General features: G+C 43.9%; 1 protein-coding gene across 2 annotated transcripts in view; it reads right to left on the reverse strand.

Annotated features, from left to right (window-relative positions):
- CCDC85C (coiled-coil domain containing 85C) overlaps positions 1-13,837 on the reverse strand; it is a 109,572-nt gene that overhangs the window by 32,298 nt on the left and 63,437 nt on the right. For both annotated transcript variants that reach the window (XM_063399340.1, XM_063399341.1), the window contains one exon: positions 9,815-9,891. In XM_063399340.1, the coding sequence (XP_063255410.1) occupies positions 9,815-9,891 (77 nt within the window). The remainder of the gene's footprint in view (positions 1-9,814; positions 9,892-13,837) is intronic.

A 13,837-nucleotide genomic window follows, 5' to 3' on the forward strand; every position in this document is an offset into this window, starting at 1 on the left:
CTATGTCAGGCTGCCTTCATCTTTATGGACTCTTGCACTGCCCATTACCTGGATTACTTGTCTGTCACTGTAATATAAATTCTTAACCTACCAGCAACAACACTCTAAACCATAATTGTTCCAGTAATTGAAACTGCCTCAATTTTGACACTCAACAACCCATTGTTTGCAACTGAGTAATTAAATGGAAGGTTTAGCTCAAAACCTTTTTCTGTTCTTTCCTGTAGTAATTTAGCTGGAAATGCACACTTCTCTTCATGTAGGCATTGACTTAACTTGGCCAAAATACAGCTATTACTAACCAATGTCTTTTGTACAAGTACAGGATGAATATAAAAATAAATTAGTGGCATGTTTAATACATTCAGATGATTAAAAAATGGAAATCACCAACATTAGCAAGTGAAAGAATAAGCAATCAGAGCCTTAAACAACTAGCAGCAGTATTAAAAGTCAGCCCCCAGTTCCAAAAAGCTGCTCATGGATGCACTACCTCTCTCTACCTTACTGAAATTTTGTGGCAAGCTGTTGCAGTCAGCCAGATAGAAGGGAACAGAAGAACATTATACATGTGGAAACCTAACTGAAATAAAGTTATGTTATTACCTTAAAAAAAACCCTGTATCTTTACCAGAGGTGACCAAATGGTCTTATATGCAGCACTTGATAAGATAATATCATTATTTGAAGTTCAACCCCTTTGCCTATAGTCATGATTGAAGCCTTGCAGAACCCATCTGCACAAACATTAATATTTTACTATCCAGACTCAGAACATGGAGATCCCCCAAAGAGTTGATAAAGCTTGATCACCTTGCTCTTCCTCACAGCTGCAGGCCTTTTACCACACCTGCAGAGGTCAAAGGCACTATCAGAGCACACAGCCCTGTAACAACAGCCTGGCCCAAGGCAGCCTTAGGTACCACAGCAGAGCAGTGATATTTGCTGAGCTAAAGCAAAGCAGGAACGCACCTCCAATAACGAGCAGGAGGTGCAAAGCACCTGCCTTGCACAGCTCTCACAGGGGCATCAGGGCAGTGGCCCCTGTTTCTCTGACCTCACCACAAGTGATGGGCCCAGTCAGGCAGCCCTGTGCCCCAGGGAACATCCCCTACCACATGACCTTGCACAAACATTTCCCCCTTATCTCATTAATCCATGGTTTAGTGTCTCACGCACCAGGAATCTGAGGGATGGGCAATTTCACTGTGTGAAGCTAGCAAATAATTGAATTAAGGTTCAGTAATTGCAGTTATCACTACAAGACATATTCCAGCAAAAATAAGCTCAGCAAAGCACATATCTGACTTTAAGTATATGTGAAGAGTTCCATTAGCTTCAGCAGCATTTATCAGGCAAGGTGGAAAATCACACATATGAGAGTGCAATAAAACATCAATATATTTGATTTTGAAAGAACTCTGCAAATAAGGAAAAAAATTAAGGGATGAGATTAAAACTATTTAACATCTTCCTTGTCATGCAATAATATGAGCTTTCTGGAACAGGAGAGATTAAATTCCTTGACACTGGTTCATATCCCTGTTGTACAGGCTGCACATCTGGGGATCACTTGAGCTGGTGACAAAGGCTTTAGAGGATAAGGGTCTGTCAAGACACCTATTCTCCTGATTCCCTCTTCAGAATTCAGCCAGGAGGTCACAAGCACAGCCTCAGCCAGTTCCATCAGTAAATCCATTTTCAGTAGTTCACGTAGAATTGGAAATGCATTTGGGCATTGTGCCATGGCTGGATCTCAGCCATTCACAAATGTAATGCAGGGATGAGGAGCCACACCTCTGCCTAGGCTCTGACTTCCCCCTCACACCGTGATCTGTGCTCATAGAAGCTGGACAGGCAATCAGATTTCACCTGGTTTCATTGACTAGAGCTGGAATTCTCTATTCTTGGGGGAGCTAACAACTTTGGGAAAGGCAGGAGACACTCAGTAAGAGGCTTAGCGGATTTTACCATGTAAAATCACTCTTGGAAAAAGACTTTTATAAGTATCTCAGTGGGGTACAGGCTATAAAACCAGTGCAGGTTTCAAACCTCCCCATTCTCTGTAGCAACTGAGGTAGGGAACTTTGGAACACTGTTAATATTCAAGAATGTCTGTATTTTTGTCCTCTTGTTTTAGATCTGCAGAGAAAGATCAAGCCCATAACTCACAGGAGACTCAGATAATCAGTTCAAACCAAATTGCAGTATATAATTATAATCACACAACTGGCAGGCTTTGCTCAAGAGGAAATATGAGCTGGCACGGCTGAGAGATCCAAGTATCACAGCCTATAACCCAAATAGAAATGCAGCTCAATAGTTAACAAAGCCAAATGGAGCTATAGCCATTGGCATTTGGTGCAGCCCAAGTCTGGTCTGTGGCTTGCATGCCACCAGTTTCAGTCACAGACTAATAGAGCCCATCATGGCTCATTAGAACCAAAATCAATGTCTTAATTGGGGTGCCAGTGGAGAAACTGCAGAATGCTGCTCCAGTTCCTCCAGGGAAGCAGATGTTGATATGGATACCAAGCACAGGTCTGGACCATCCCCTGGAGTCACCTTTCATTTTCTCCTGTCAGCTGCACTCCAGGCAAGGAGGCTAAAGGGCACCACTGCACCTCCTCCCAAAATCACAGCCACAGCAGCACTGCTGGGCTGCCCTCAAGGCACTCCCCACATCCCACAAAACAACAGAGCTGTAGGGAATGAGAAAAATAAAGACCTGGAACCTCTCCTGAGAAATCAGCAAAGGTCCCTTGCAGGATTTAGCTCATGCTGGACACCAGGTGACTGAGGGCTCTGCTGGACACCTCCTCTCCTCTGGAGGACCACTCAGATGTTCCAAGCTCTCTGCTGAACCAGGACTCAAGCAGTCAGGGAGAATCAATTACTGCCAGACTTTTTTTTTTTTAAGATAATCTGAATATTCTTTAAAAGTCTCCTATAAAGATTCATATTTGCATTTTTGGCTTCATGAAAAACAAAACAAAACTGAAAATCTTGTCATAAACTTACAGTTTTGAGTAAAGAGGCTTTTCTTTTCTCAAAGCAATAAATGATTAACATCTTTCCCATTGTTGCTCAAGTTGTTTTCAGATGACAGGCTCTGAATTTTTCTTGATCTGGGCTTGACTTTGGCATTTTACTCATTGAAAAATCTGTTTTTAAACCTCTGCAGTTACTGCATAGTTTCCCCTCAAGACATTTTTCAATACTTCTCAAATGGAGGGATCACTGAGACTCTGTGTACTTTGAACCTCTCCACATGTTTCTAAGACACAAAAAGCTGCTTCTTCATAGCCTAATCTAACTGCAATTAAGAGGTTTTTCCCTGGCCCTGTCCTCATACAGAGAAAAAAAGTGGAATCTAGTGAAATTATTACAAAGCTGGTTAAGCACAGGATATGACTAATCCTGTATTTCACAGCTGGAGGTTAAACTGAGCCTCATTAAACCCAATGTTCTTGCTTACCCACAACAGAAACAAATGGGGCATGACAGAGCTTTGCATGTGTGCATCTCACACACACTCAAACACTGAAATTCAGCTCCAGCCCTTCCAAAATTTCAAGTTGCAAGAAATTATATGATGGTCTCAAATTTGTAAGACTCAATTAACTCATTATGTCTCTGTCTATCTGTTAGTTGACTTCTGGATTCAGATCTTTTGAATTACGTTTCCTAGGTTTTTAGGGAACTCTATTTACATTCTGATAAAATCCCTGGATACCACAGGTGACAGCCCCCAGAACACAAAGTACACCACCCAGATTTCCTTACAAGTTGCAGAAGCTCATTTCTGTCACCAATCATGCATTTTAGAAGTGCATGAATGTGAGAGAATATTTATTTTGGTAGGTAGCAGCTCAAACCCCTGATGTCCAAAGTAAACAGAAGGAACTCCACTGTCTTAGAGGGCTTAAAGGTATTTTGAACTGCTCCTATAAACCCATACATTTCATATTTGGGGAGGAAAAACACTTTACTCAATAAGTACATATTGTTACTTACGTCTTAAGTCAACTAAATGGATAGCAAACTGGTCAGATCAGTCTTGTCCTTGTGGTTCATGAAAGAGGGAGGTGAAATGGAACACACTTGGGCATTGATTTGGTTTTTTTTTTTTTTGAGATTCTGCTTCCACAGCTAAGGAAGTAACATTTGAGGGATTCTGTTATCATATTTTGCATTTACACATGTAAGCAATGCAGTGCAGTCTCAAAACTATAGCAAAGTTTTAGTCTCAAGAGAGAAGGTCTCATGAAAATCTTTCTTCAAGAGCTGTACTCCAAGATGCATGGAGTCCTGTAGGAATTCTCACCCTTGACTTGAAAGGAATATTTGGATGTGACCCCAAATACAAATCTCCTTTTTTATTACTTCAAATTAATATGCAGCTAAACACTGAAACACTCTCTAAAAATGGTAACAAAGTAACTGAGGGCACATCCCCTTCAGTATTCTGAATTTAAATGGAGACCAACTGCCTGGAAAGCTTTCATGTCTGAGTTGCTCTGTATTACAAAAAGAAAAAATCCAATTTCCCTTGTGAGACCTTAAATTAAAGCAATTATACTTATCCTCCTCACGCACAAACAATAGGTAGACTTTGGGGAAATCAGACAGGTTTGTAATTTTGTTCCTGTCGTGGTGAGCGTGTGCAGGGCTCCTGGCACAAGCCATGGCCTCAGACAAACCTCCAGAGCCAATTCACAGAGAGGCCCAAATGCCAAGACCTTATAGCAACTCTGGGAGCCGAGAGGCAACTCTACAAGCAGGAACTGTTAATGGCAGACTTGGCACAGGAGTGGCTGATAATAAAACAACAGAGGAAATTGCACTCTGACTCTCCTGAAGCCAGCTGGGACATTGTGGGCAATTTCTCTTCCTCCTCCTTCGGAAGAGATCAGGCTCTCCTCCTCTGAATGGTATTTACATCTTTGTTCTTTGCAGTACTAAGGATTGTCAGGCTCTTTTTGGCCCTGGGGTCCAGATTTCCCCCCTTGTTTTCAGAACAATATGCTGGAAACTGCCTGCTGAGTGCATGGTTGTGCCAAGATCCCATTTGCCTAAGAACTGGGGCAGCCTGCAGATGCTGTGACCATGGAAGTTCCTTGCTCAAACACCTCAGCCCTGTTTAAATAGCAACATTATAGGCATTGCCTACTATAATTCTATTAACTCTATTACTACAGCCTTCTTTTAATTCAGGAAAAGCATGCGGTTTCTTAAATGTGAGACTTAGAACAGCTTTCAAGAACTTCTAGAGATGCCCTAACGATCTTCCAAGGATACTCCAAATCCCAGGCAGCTAGCAGGCTGAACTGCTGTGAAGTGCTACTGAAGTCTATTTGGCAATTTTAATTAAACACTCTTATGTTCCTCATAAATCTCAAGGGCTGTCACTCCCTAGAGAAGAATTTTTTTTTGTTTCTGCTCTGCACGAGGGGACTTGAAATCTTCTGTGAAAGAGACACCAGGACTTCATTGTCAAACATTACTTAGAGCCTTACCTGCCCAATGCATCTGCTTTAAAAGCTGGGCTTTTTGAAACAGAGATGTGTATTGTGCCCTGAACATCTCAGAACAGAAAAATGCCTCTGGCATTCCTGCTCTCAAGGGAAAAGGTAGACAAGGCTCAGCAGAGGCTATAAAACAAAAAGAGTCCTGACAGCCACTCATGGTGCACAGTACTTAGTCACAAGGAGAGAGAAAAGTGATGAGTCCACACAGCCCATAAACTTCAATTTCAGGCTAAAAGTGCTCAATCCTTGCATTTGTGCAGAATGAGCTGAAAATGCGAAATAATGTGAAAGAATGGTCAGAAGTTTGTTACCCTTATTATTTCTAAAATGTATGCATTAGTTATGAAACTACCCAGAACCGACCCTTGGAGCTCCTCAGTGTTGTAAATACAGGTCTCTCCAACCTTAAGGGCAAAGTGTGGAATTAAAAATTCCTTTTTGTTCAAGGGGCAGCATGAAGTGGCTTAAGGGGACTATTTTGTGCTTGGACACTTCTAGCTCAGACGAATGGAAAGCAAATATGGTCTCCCACCTCAGGGATTTTATTTTAGCAATATGGAAAATACCCTCGCCTAGTCAACCAGACACCACTAGAGAAAGGCTAACACCAGCTCTTCTGGGCTTTTCCCATAATGACACAGAGGAAAATCAACACCTCACCCACGTGATGTTGCACAGACCAAATGCATGCACACAGCAGGGCTCAGTGCGACTCTTCCCTGGAGAATGTGAGACTACAGAAGGGATGCCCATGAAGCTCTCCAAAACCAGCACCCAACATTTCTCAGAGCTTTCACTCATCTTCTTTGCACCTCAACTAAAACTTCCAGAAACCAGCTACACCTGTGAGAAAGGTTCACACCATCCCCACCAGGCTTTGTGGGGTCTTTGCCACTGTGGCTACACCACACACACCCAGCAGCCCTGGAGAGCAGGACTGAGTGGTCTTTTCTGGTACTGGGATTTGCTACAAACAATGCAAACCAGGGCAACAAAAGTTGTGGGTTGCCAGAATTGCTGCCAGAGATTTTGCCAGCACAGCAATGCTATCCAAGAGAATGACCTTCTATCTGACATGGGCATGCCAACAAAACACCACAGCATAAACCATGTCAAAAAAAATAAAAACTGGAGTCATTTCTCCTCAGAGAAAGGAAAATGGAGAGTGATGAGTAGTGATGGGTTAGCAATGTCAGAAGCATATAATTTTCCAACTGGAAATACACATCATGTCCTTCCCTATAAAGTAAAAGAAGTCAAAACAACAACAAAAAAACCCACATAGATGGCATTCACAGTAACACCCTTATCTCCATTTCCTTTCCTCCCACTACAGTGTGGCTTGTGAGATGGTATTTCTTGTTCTCCAAGAGTAAGAAAAGCTCTCTCCATTAACCTGTTCAAATAACTCACTAGAAAAACAGAAGTGTAAATCCCAATAGACCTGTGCTGCAGGTAACATGTACAGAGGTCAGCTGCCAGGCACAGGCTGGGGAGCTTTTGCCTGTCCCACTGAGGCTTTCTTCTAAAGTGCTTATAGAGAAAGGATATGTTGGGAAGCAGGAGGAAAAGTGCAAGCTCGGGATCCCCTGCAACAACTTGATTCCAGAAGGGGCTACAAAAACACCACTTCTCAGCATACCTTCACTCCAGAGATGCTGAGGAAGACAAAGCAGCAAATCTCACTCAGGATGCACCAGCCAGCAAAAGGGTATTGTGCCACTGGCCACTGGAATATAAATCCAGCCATAAAGGTTGCAAATATCCTTTGTAGCACCGGCCTTCTCAGGTTTCTCTGGATGAAGCACTATTTCAGCTCTATGTTTAGCAGTTGGAGGGAAGCCAGGAAGGCTTCCATAACCACCCCTGATTTGTTAATCCCTTAATGCTCAGGCACTGTTTGTTACTTAGGATGTCAGGTTTCATCGCTCCTCAGCACGCTGGTGATAGAACTTCTTGACACCAGGCTGCAAATATTATTGCAAAGTCAATACTCCCAGGGAGAAAGCCAAGCCGAGTTAAAATGTGACTTTGGTGTTGACAAGCCAGTTTGGCACTGCAGAGTTCAAACAGCCAGGATCACCTGGCAACTCTCAAAACAGGAGAAAGTTTGCCAGGATCCTTGACTAGATTCTTATCCAAGATCCGCATGGTAACAGCTAAACACTTTCCAATCAGACAAAGCAAGTAAAAACACAGAAAGTGGATTATACTTTTTGGGAAAGTGCTGGGAGCTATATGTACATATGCATGCAAGTTTGTGTCTATACAGATTTTCCTAATCTTTCCCATTAAAAGAGAAGAAAATCCAGATTTGGGTGTGTAGCATGACAGAGTGGAGGTGATGCAGCTCCACTCCCAGGGAGTTCAGCCAACCCATGGTAGCTCCAACAAGCCTGTTGCCCTGAGGAAAGCTGACTCCCTGATTATGATAAATAAAGTTATTACGTGAATGCGATCTAAAAGAAGTTGCATCCTGGTCTTTTTGGAGGACCATTGAGACACCACGCAGGGGCTGCACAGCACATCACAGCCAGGCTGGCATCAGTGCCTGCTGCCACAGGGGAAGTGGCTGGCCTTCTCCAGAACACAGAGCTGTTTTAAGGTAATTGCCCTCCCTCCTGGATTCAAATATTTGAAATAACACAGCCCAAAAGGTGATCATACCTGAGGACAGTGGGGCAAAAGGCACAGCGTTCACACCCAGGGCAGCACTAGGTGAAGAGTTGATGCGTGAGCCTGAAGCAGCCCCGCACAACCCAAAATTAACTGGATTAATCATCTTCCCAATGCAATAAGCCCATGTAGCTATGCAGACCCTCTTCATTTTCACCATTAATTACCAATTTTTCTTGACCTACTCAGGCAGATCTGCCAGAGTAATGTGCCTGGCTGTGGCAGGACAAAGCTAGGCCAAGGGCACACGGAGCCCATCATCCCAACTGCACAGGGGCTGACCATCTGCCTGTCAATAGCTCCAATTAAACAGCCACCAGACACCAGCTCAGCCAGTTTGGGAGAAAGACAGGGGGAGTTAAAATCACATTAGCAATCAATTAATACATGAAGCAACTCCAGAGCTGTTGAGTTGAGCACCCTTTTGGGGTTTAACCCTTTGGTGCCCTATGAGATTTTTCATGGCTAGTAATGCAAATGAATACGCTGTGAGAAAAGAGTAATCTTTTAATAAGCTGAGAATCAGGTCAAAATGTGTATTTTAGAAAAAAAAAATTAGACAAGATTATTTTATTGACATTTCAGTAAGCATTGAGTTCTTTATGACTTTTGTTTGTTTATTTTAAATGAGAATGTTTTAGAAATGTGATCCTGGAACAGTCTATTCTCCAGTTTGGTGAAATGCAGGGAACAGCACAACATAAACTGGTGAAAAGGCATTAAAACATATTACAAGGCCTTCCTTATTTCCAGCCCCTATAATTGGGAAGAATATGGAACAAAATGACTTTGAAACATAGTGCTTGAAGTAAGAAGAGAAGTATGGAAAAAAAACTTTTTAAATGCCATGAAGGTAGAACAAAAAAACAGTGAAAGATGCAAAGAACAGGAAAAAAAAAGGGTAACTTTTCCAATGGTTTAAATAGACAGTGACTTATTGAATGCAGCAAGTCTGTCCCTGTTTACACCAACTGCTGTGTTTTACAGGGAATCCAGAGGACACACCAGACAGAATGGCTGTTTTCTTCTCACTGCTCCACATTGCTACATAAAGACAGGTAAGCACCATCAGTGATCAAAAGCACAGTGGCACATGGAGTAGACTTTGAAAGGGAGATGCAAGCAAAAAGGGCCCCTCTGAGGAGTCTGTTCAGATTTAAATAAGATCTCAAATAAAAGTTGCAAGCCTGCACCACACACAACTATTCCCAAGGCTGTCCTTTGACAATGGTCTCCCCTTTCAACAAGATAAAAGTCAATGTAAGTGGGCAAGCAGGACAAAATCCTGCACCAAGGACACAGGCAGAGCTGGACTCTCAGAGCATCCCCAGGAGCAGAGGTGGGCCAAGGAGCTCTGCAGGGAGGCATTAATGCATCTCTGAAACACCCACAGACACTAACAGAGGATTCACTTTTTTTCCTTATTGTTTTTTTATTTTAACAAAAGCAGACCAAATTCTATCTGTGTGGGGTTAATATGAATTGTGTTCTTCCCGGGCAGGATGTTTACCAAAAGCCAATGTGCATTAAAATGGGCAGTCAGACACAGCCATATGGAAACAGGAGAACTGAGCCACACTGTATCTATTATCTATCACAAAACCTACCTGGGAAAGAAGCTTGTTGTCATCTTCCAGCAGCTTCACTTTTGTTTCAAGTTGCCTGATATAGTTGGAAGACGAATCTTTAGGAAAAGAGAGAAAAAAACAAACACATGTAAGATTCTTGTGGTACAGGAAAGTACTGTCAGACAGCAGTACATTTCCCCTGTCTGTGGAAGGCAAGTTTGGGAAAGGCTTAATGAAAAAACCCCAAGTGTATGGGGTGAGGTTTTTTCACTAAAAACCTCAGATTCAGCAAAAACAATATCTTCTGTGAATCTGCATCACTGCCAATTTGAGGGGTGGGTAATGCAGAAGGAAAGCAAAGTTGAAACACTGTGTTTTATACTTTTTATAAAAGTAATTTCCTAGTTTTGAAAGCTATTCTCATTCATGCAGCATGCACCAAAATACTCCACAACAGAACAAGATGTTTCCTTTTAGGTTTGAATAAACAACCCCTCCAGACACGTGCCTTTTTCTTTCAGCAGCAACTGAGAAACTCACAAAACCAAGCTGTTGGCACAGCTCTCAGAGGTCAGTGCCACAACTCCCAGTGCTGTAAAAAGGGGAGAAGCATATTCAGCAAGGCCACAGAGCTGCAGCGTGCACACAGCCTGACACACACAACAAGTGCCCACCAAGGACATCTGTTTTGTCTAGTGGAAGCACGTGACACTAACCAGAAAAACACCAGGACAATAAAACACGGAATACCCTCACATCAAATGGCAATATTCAACCTGAAGGAATGCGATGGCCGATTTACCATCGCACTAAGAGAGCAGCATCACATAGGGTGGCCTGGCATACAAGATAAGTCACTGAAGGGCTCTGTGGGTGGCTTATTGCTCTCCAAAGCATCTGGCTTTTGTTTAGAACCATGCTTTGAAGAAGCACATTTGAAAATTTCACAGGGAAGAAAATAAAGGAAACTGGGAAAACCTTTTCTCCATTTTCATTATAGCTTGATGAGTTCCTCCCATACAATCGGATCCTTGCAAAATTTCTCTTGCACTTGTAATTTTAGCAGCAGAGGCCATGAGCTGTTACAGCAGGAGGAGAAGTTTTGCAACAGAAGTATGTGAAAAACTCCAAACATTTTCCACCCTTCTAAAGGGGCTCTGCAAAGTGCAAAATCATAATTTCCCTCATCTCATTTATTACGGCATGACTGCAGAAGTCACTGTTCAACCCCAGGACCTCTGAATCGGCGAGGAACCAGGTGTTAACCAACACAAGGGCCCCGGTGCCAGCGGGGCCAGCACCTTTTGGGATCAGCCTCCCACGGAGAGCAGGCACCTCTGGCAGCAGCTCTGGCACAGGAACACTCAGCCACGCACACGAGTGAGGTTTAGGCTGGCTCTGTGCTCAACAGCTCCTCTGTGCCTTTGCCGGTGGCTGCCAAAGGCACTCGGCACTGAGCCTGAATCTCCTCCTGGCCGCTCCGGGGGCAGCTCGGCAGAAGGGCTAGCAGGGAAGCTGCAGCTAATCTCTGAGACTGCTTTGGCCACTCAAGGGAAGAACTGGAATATGCTCAAAAAAGTGCTACCATAGACCAGTGCCAAACCACACAAAGGAACAGCAGGATGGATCCGAGTCAAGTGCCCATCTAAAGTGCACTCTCAGAGGAAAAATGCTCAGTTTTTTTGACTGGATTATGCTTTGTTCAAACCCAGGAAATCCAAACAAGTCCTCATGAGAAAGGTTAAGAAGACACTGTAGGGAGCTATGTAAGTTCAGTGAACAGCTTAAGTGGTGACAAGGTTCACAGCAACATCGGCTCGAGCTGCAGGGACCACAAACTCGGCCCAACAACCAGCCTAACATGAGGAGTCTCCAGGTCAGAAGAGAGAACAAACCAGGTAGGTTATGGAATCAATCTAAAGCACTTTCCCTGTGAAGTCCTCGTGCACCACAGCATTAGCCATGTGTATCTAAAGGTGGGGAGTAGAACACTGCAGTTGATCAGTGCTGAAGGCAGCAAGATTTTGGGATCAGCTTGAAGAACCTGCTGAATTAGTACTGAACCTGTCCTCCAGCAGCGTGCAAGAGGAGTTTGAGATTGTTAAAGCCAGAAGGACCATGGATTCTTTGGTCTGAGCTTCTCTGTGCCCCGGGCCATCACACTTTGTTAACTTACCCCTAAATTCAGTACAATAATAGCCATTTGGCTAAACAGCTCCAAAACCAATCTCAGTCTCTGTGTGAAGACAACCAGAGACTACTGACTCTGTGCTGAATACAACAGCTTCCCCTGGTAGGTCTGGTCAGACAAGGTGTCCTGCCCACCTGCATTCCAGCTTCACCAGTGCCCTCATTGTGCTCGCAGCTAACCTAAGAAATTTAGGTTAAGCGGATGAATGGTCATGCAGAAGCTGTCATGTTCAGGCCCTGAATGCTACCAGGACTGACTGACTGGTTGATGAAAAGAATAGAGCATGACTGCCAAAGAAAAGGAAATTGAGAATTATTTCCTCTCTATGGTTTCATACCCCTTCCCAAAAAAAAAAAAGGGTACTCCTTGGGAAGGCAAGCCCTGCATCCTTGGGAGCCAGTGTACACCACTGGTATTGAAAGCCTGACCTGAGAACTGCTAGAACTTTTCAGACACTACTGTTCAACCCCAAACCATGTTTGATATCTGCCAGAAAACAGATAGCCAGAAAACACCATATGGCAACATAAAATATACACAAGAAATAAAGAAAAAAAAAACCAAATGAGCCGTTTTGTCAGGAGAAGATGGTTCATCTCGGGCAAAGACTGTGAAACAATGCTCAGAGCCATCCCAATCCTTGCTATGCCCTCAGAGATGAATCACCTCCATCTTCTGGACCCATATTGTTCTATCTGTTTGTATTGAAGCAGGTGCCAGATGAACCATTTGCATCTTGATCCCATTTTTTAAAAAGCTCATAACTCTCACAACAGCAGGCAGTAACACTGCCAGGCTAAGCAGCGAAACCCCAGGCTAGGTCTCACCCATGTTATATCAAGAAACACATTCCCAACATTTTTCTGCCTCTGACCTTTCTCTTATCAGTGAGTTTCATCCTGTCCTGCCTCCCCCAGAGCCAGGAGACAAGGACAGCCCCACTGGCCCATCCAGGAGAGGCAGCAGAGTTGGATCACTGACTGATCGGGCCCTCACATCCCTTTTCTTTGGAAATCAAACAAATGCTCCCCACTGCTGTGTCAAAGCCTGCTGCTAGCTGTGAGCTCCACATTCACCAGCCCAAAAGCACTCTCCCCAGTGGCTTGAGCAGCTCCCAGATCCAGGTACTGGGGCATACCCCCAAGCACACCCATGTATCCACACCTCATGGCACTGATTTTGAGTCCATTCACACCTACTAGTGCCCTGCTGGTGACCAGACAAGCATGGTGGTCAAGGACACAAGGTCGAGGATAAGTTCTCTGGCACTCTGTTTTCTCTGGCACTCAGGGCTGCCTGGGATGCCACTGGGGCCAGCATCCTCCTCTAGTTACCCCCTGGGCCACGAGAACCAGCTGCACGAGCAGTGGATGCCTTAGTGGAGCAGATGGCACCAGAGGGAACAAAACTTCCCACCAAAACATTTCACATCCCCCTCAGCAGCCACCACACTGAAGAGGCAGTCAGGAGAGAGGCAGCAGCACGCCCTGCCAGGCTGCCACCCACGGCAGCAAGAGGGGTGAAAACTGCAGTCACCATCAGCCATCATTCACTTGCACAACGTAAATTCTGCAAGCTAAACTGTTCACAGAGCTGTAAAACCCAAAGTCCTGTTTCTTTACAAAGCCTTGGAAAAACTAAGTGGATGTAGCTCCCCACATTATCTCCATGAGAGGCAGAGGAGCTGCGTCCAGCTCAGGAAGGCGCATTACTGTTGTTATCCACCCTCCTCAAGATTTACTGTTCTAAAAAACATACTCCATCTGGAATGGGATGTAATTCAGCTTGGATGTAATCTCGCTGAGTAACTTTTCTCCACATAGATAAACCACTTAATACTCATTACAGCTAAATGGAGGCAAGACAAATCA

The sequence above is a fragment of the Prinia subflava genome, chromosome 5 (genome assembly GCF_021018805.1).
Source record: "Prinia subflava isolate CZ2003 ecotype Zambia chromosome 5, Cam_Psub_1.2, whole genome shotgun sequence".
Classification (NCBI taxonomy): Eukaryota; Metazoa; Chordata; class Aves; order Passeriformes; family Cisticolidae; genus Prinia; species Prinia subflava.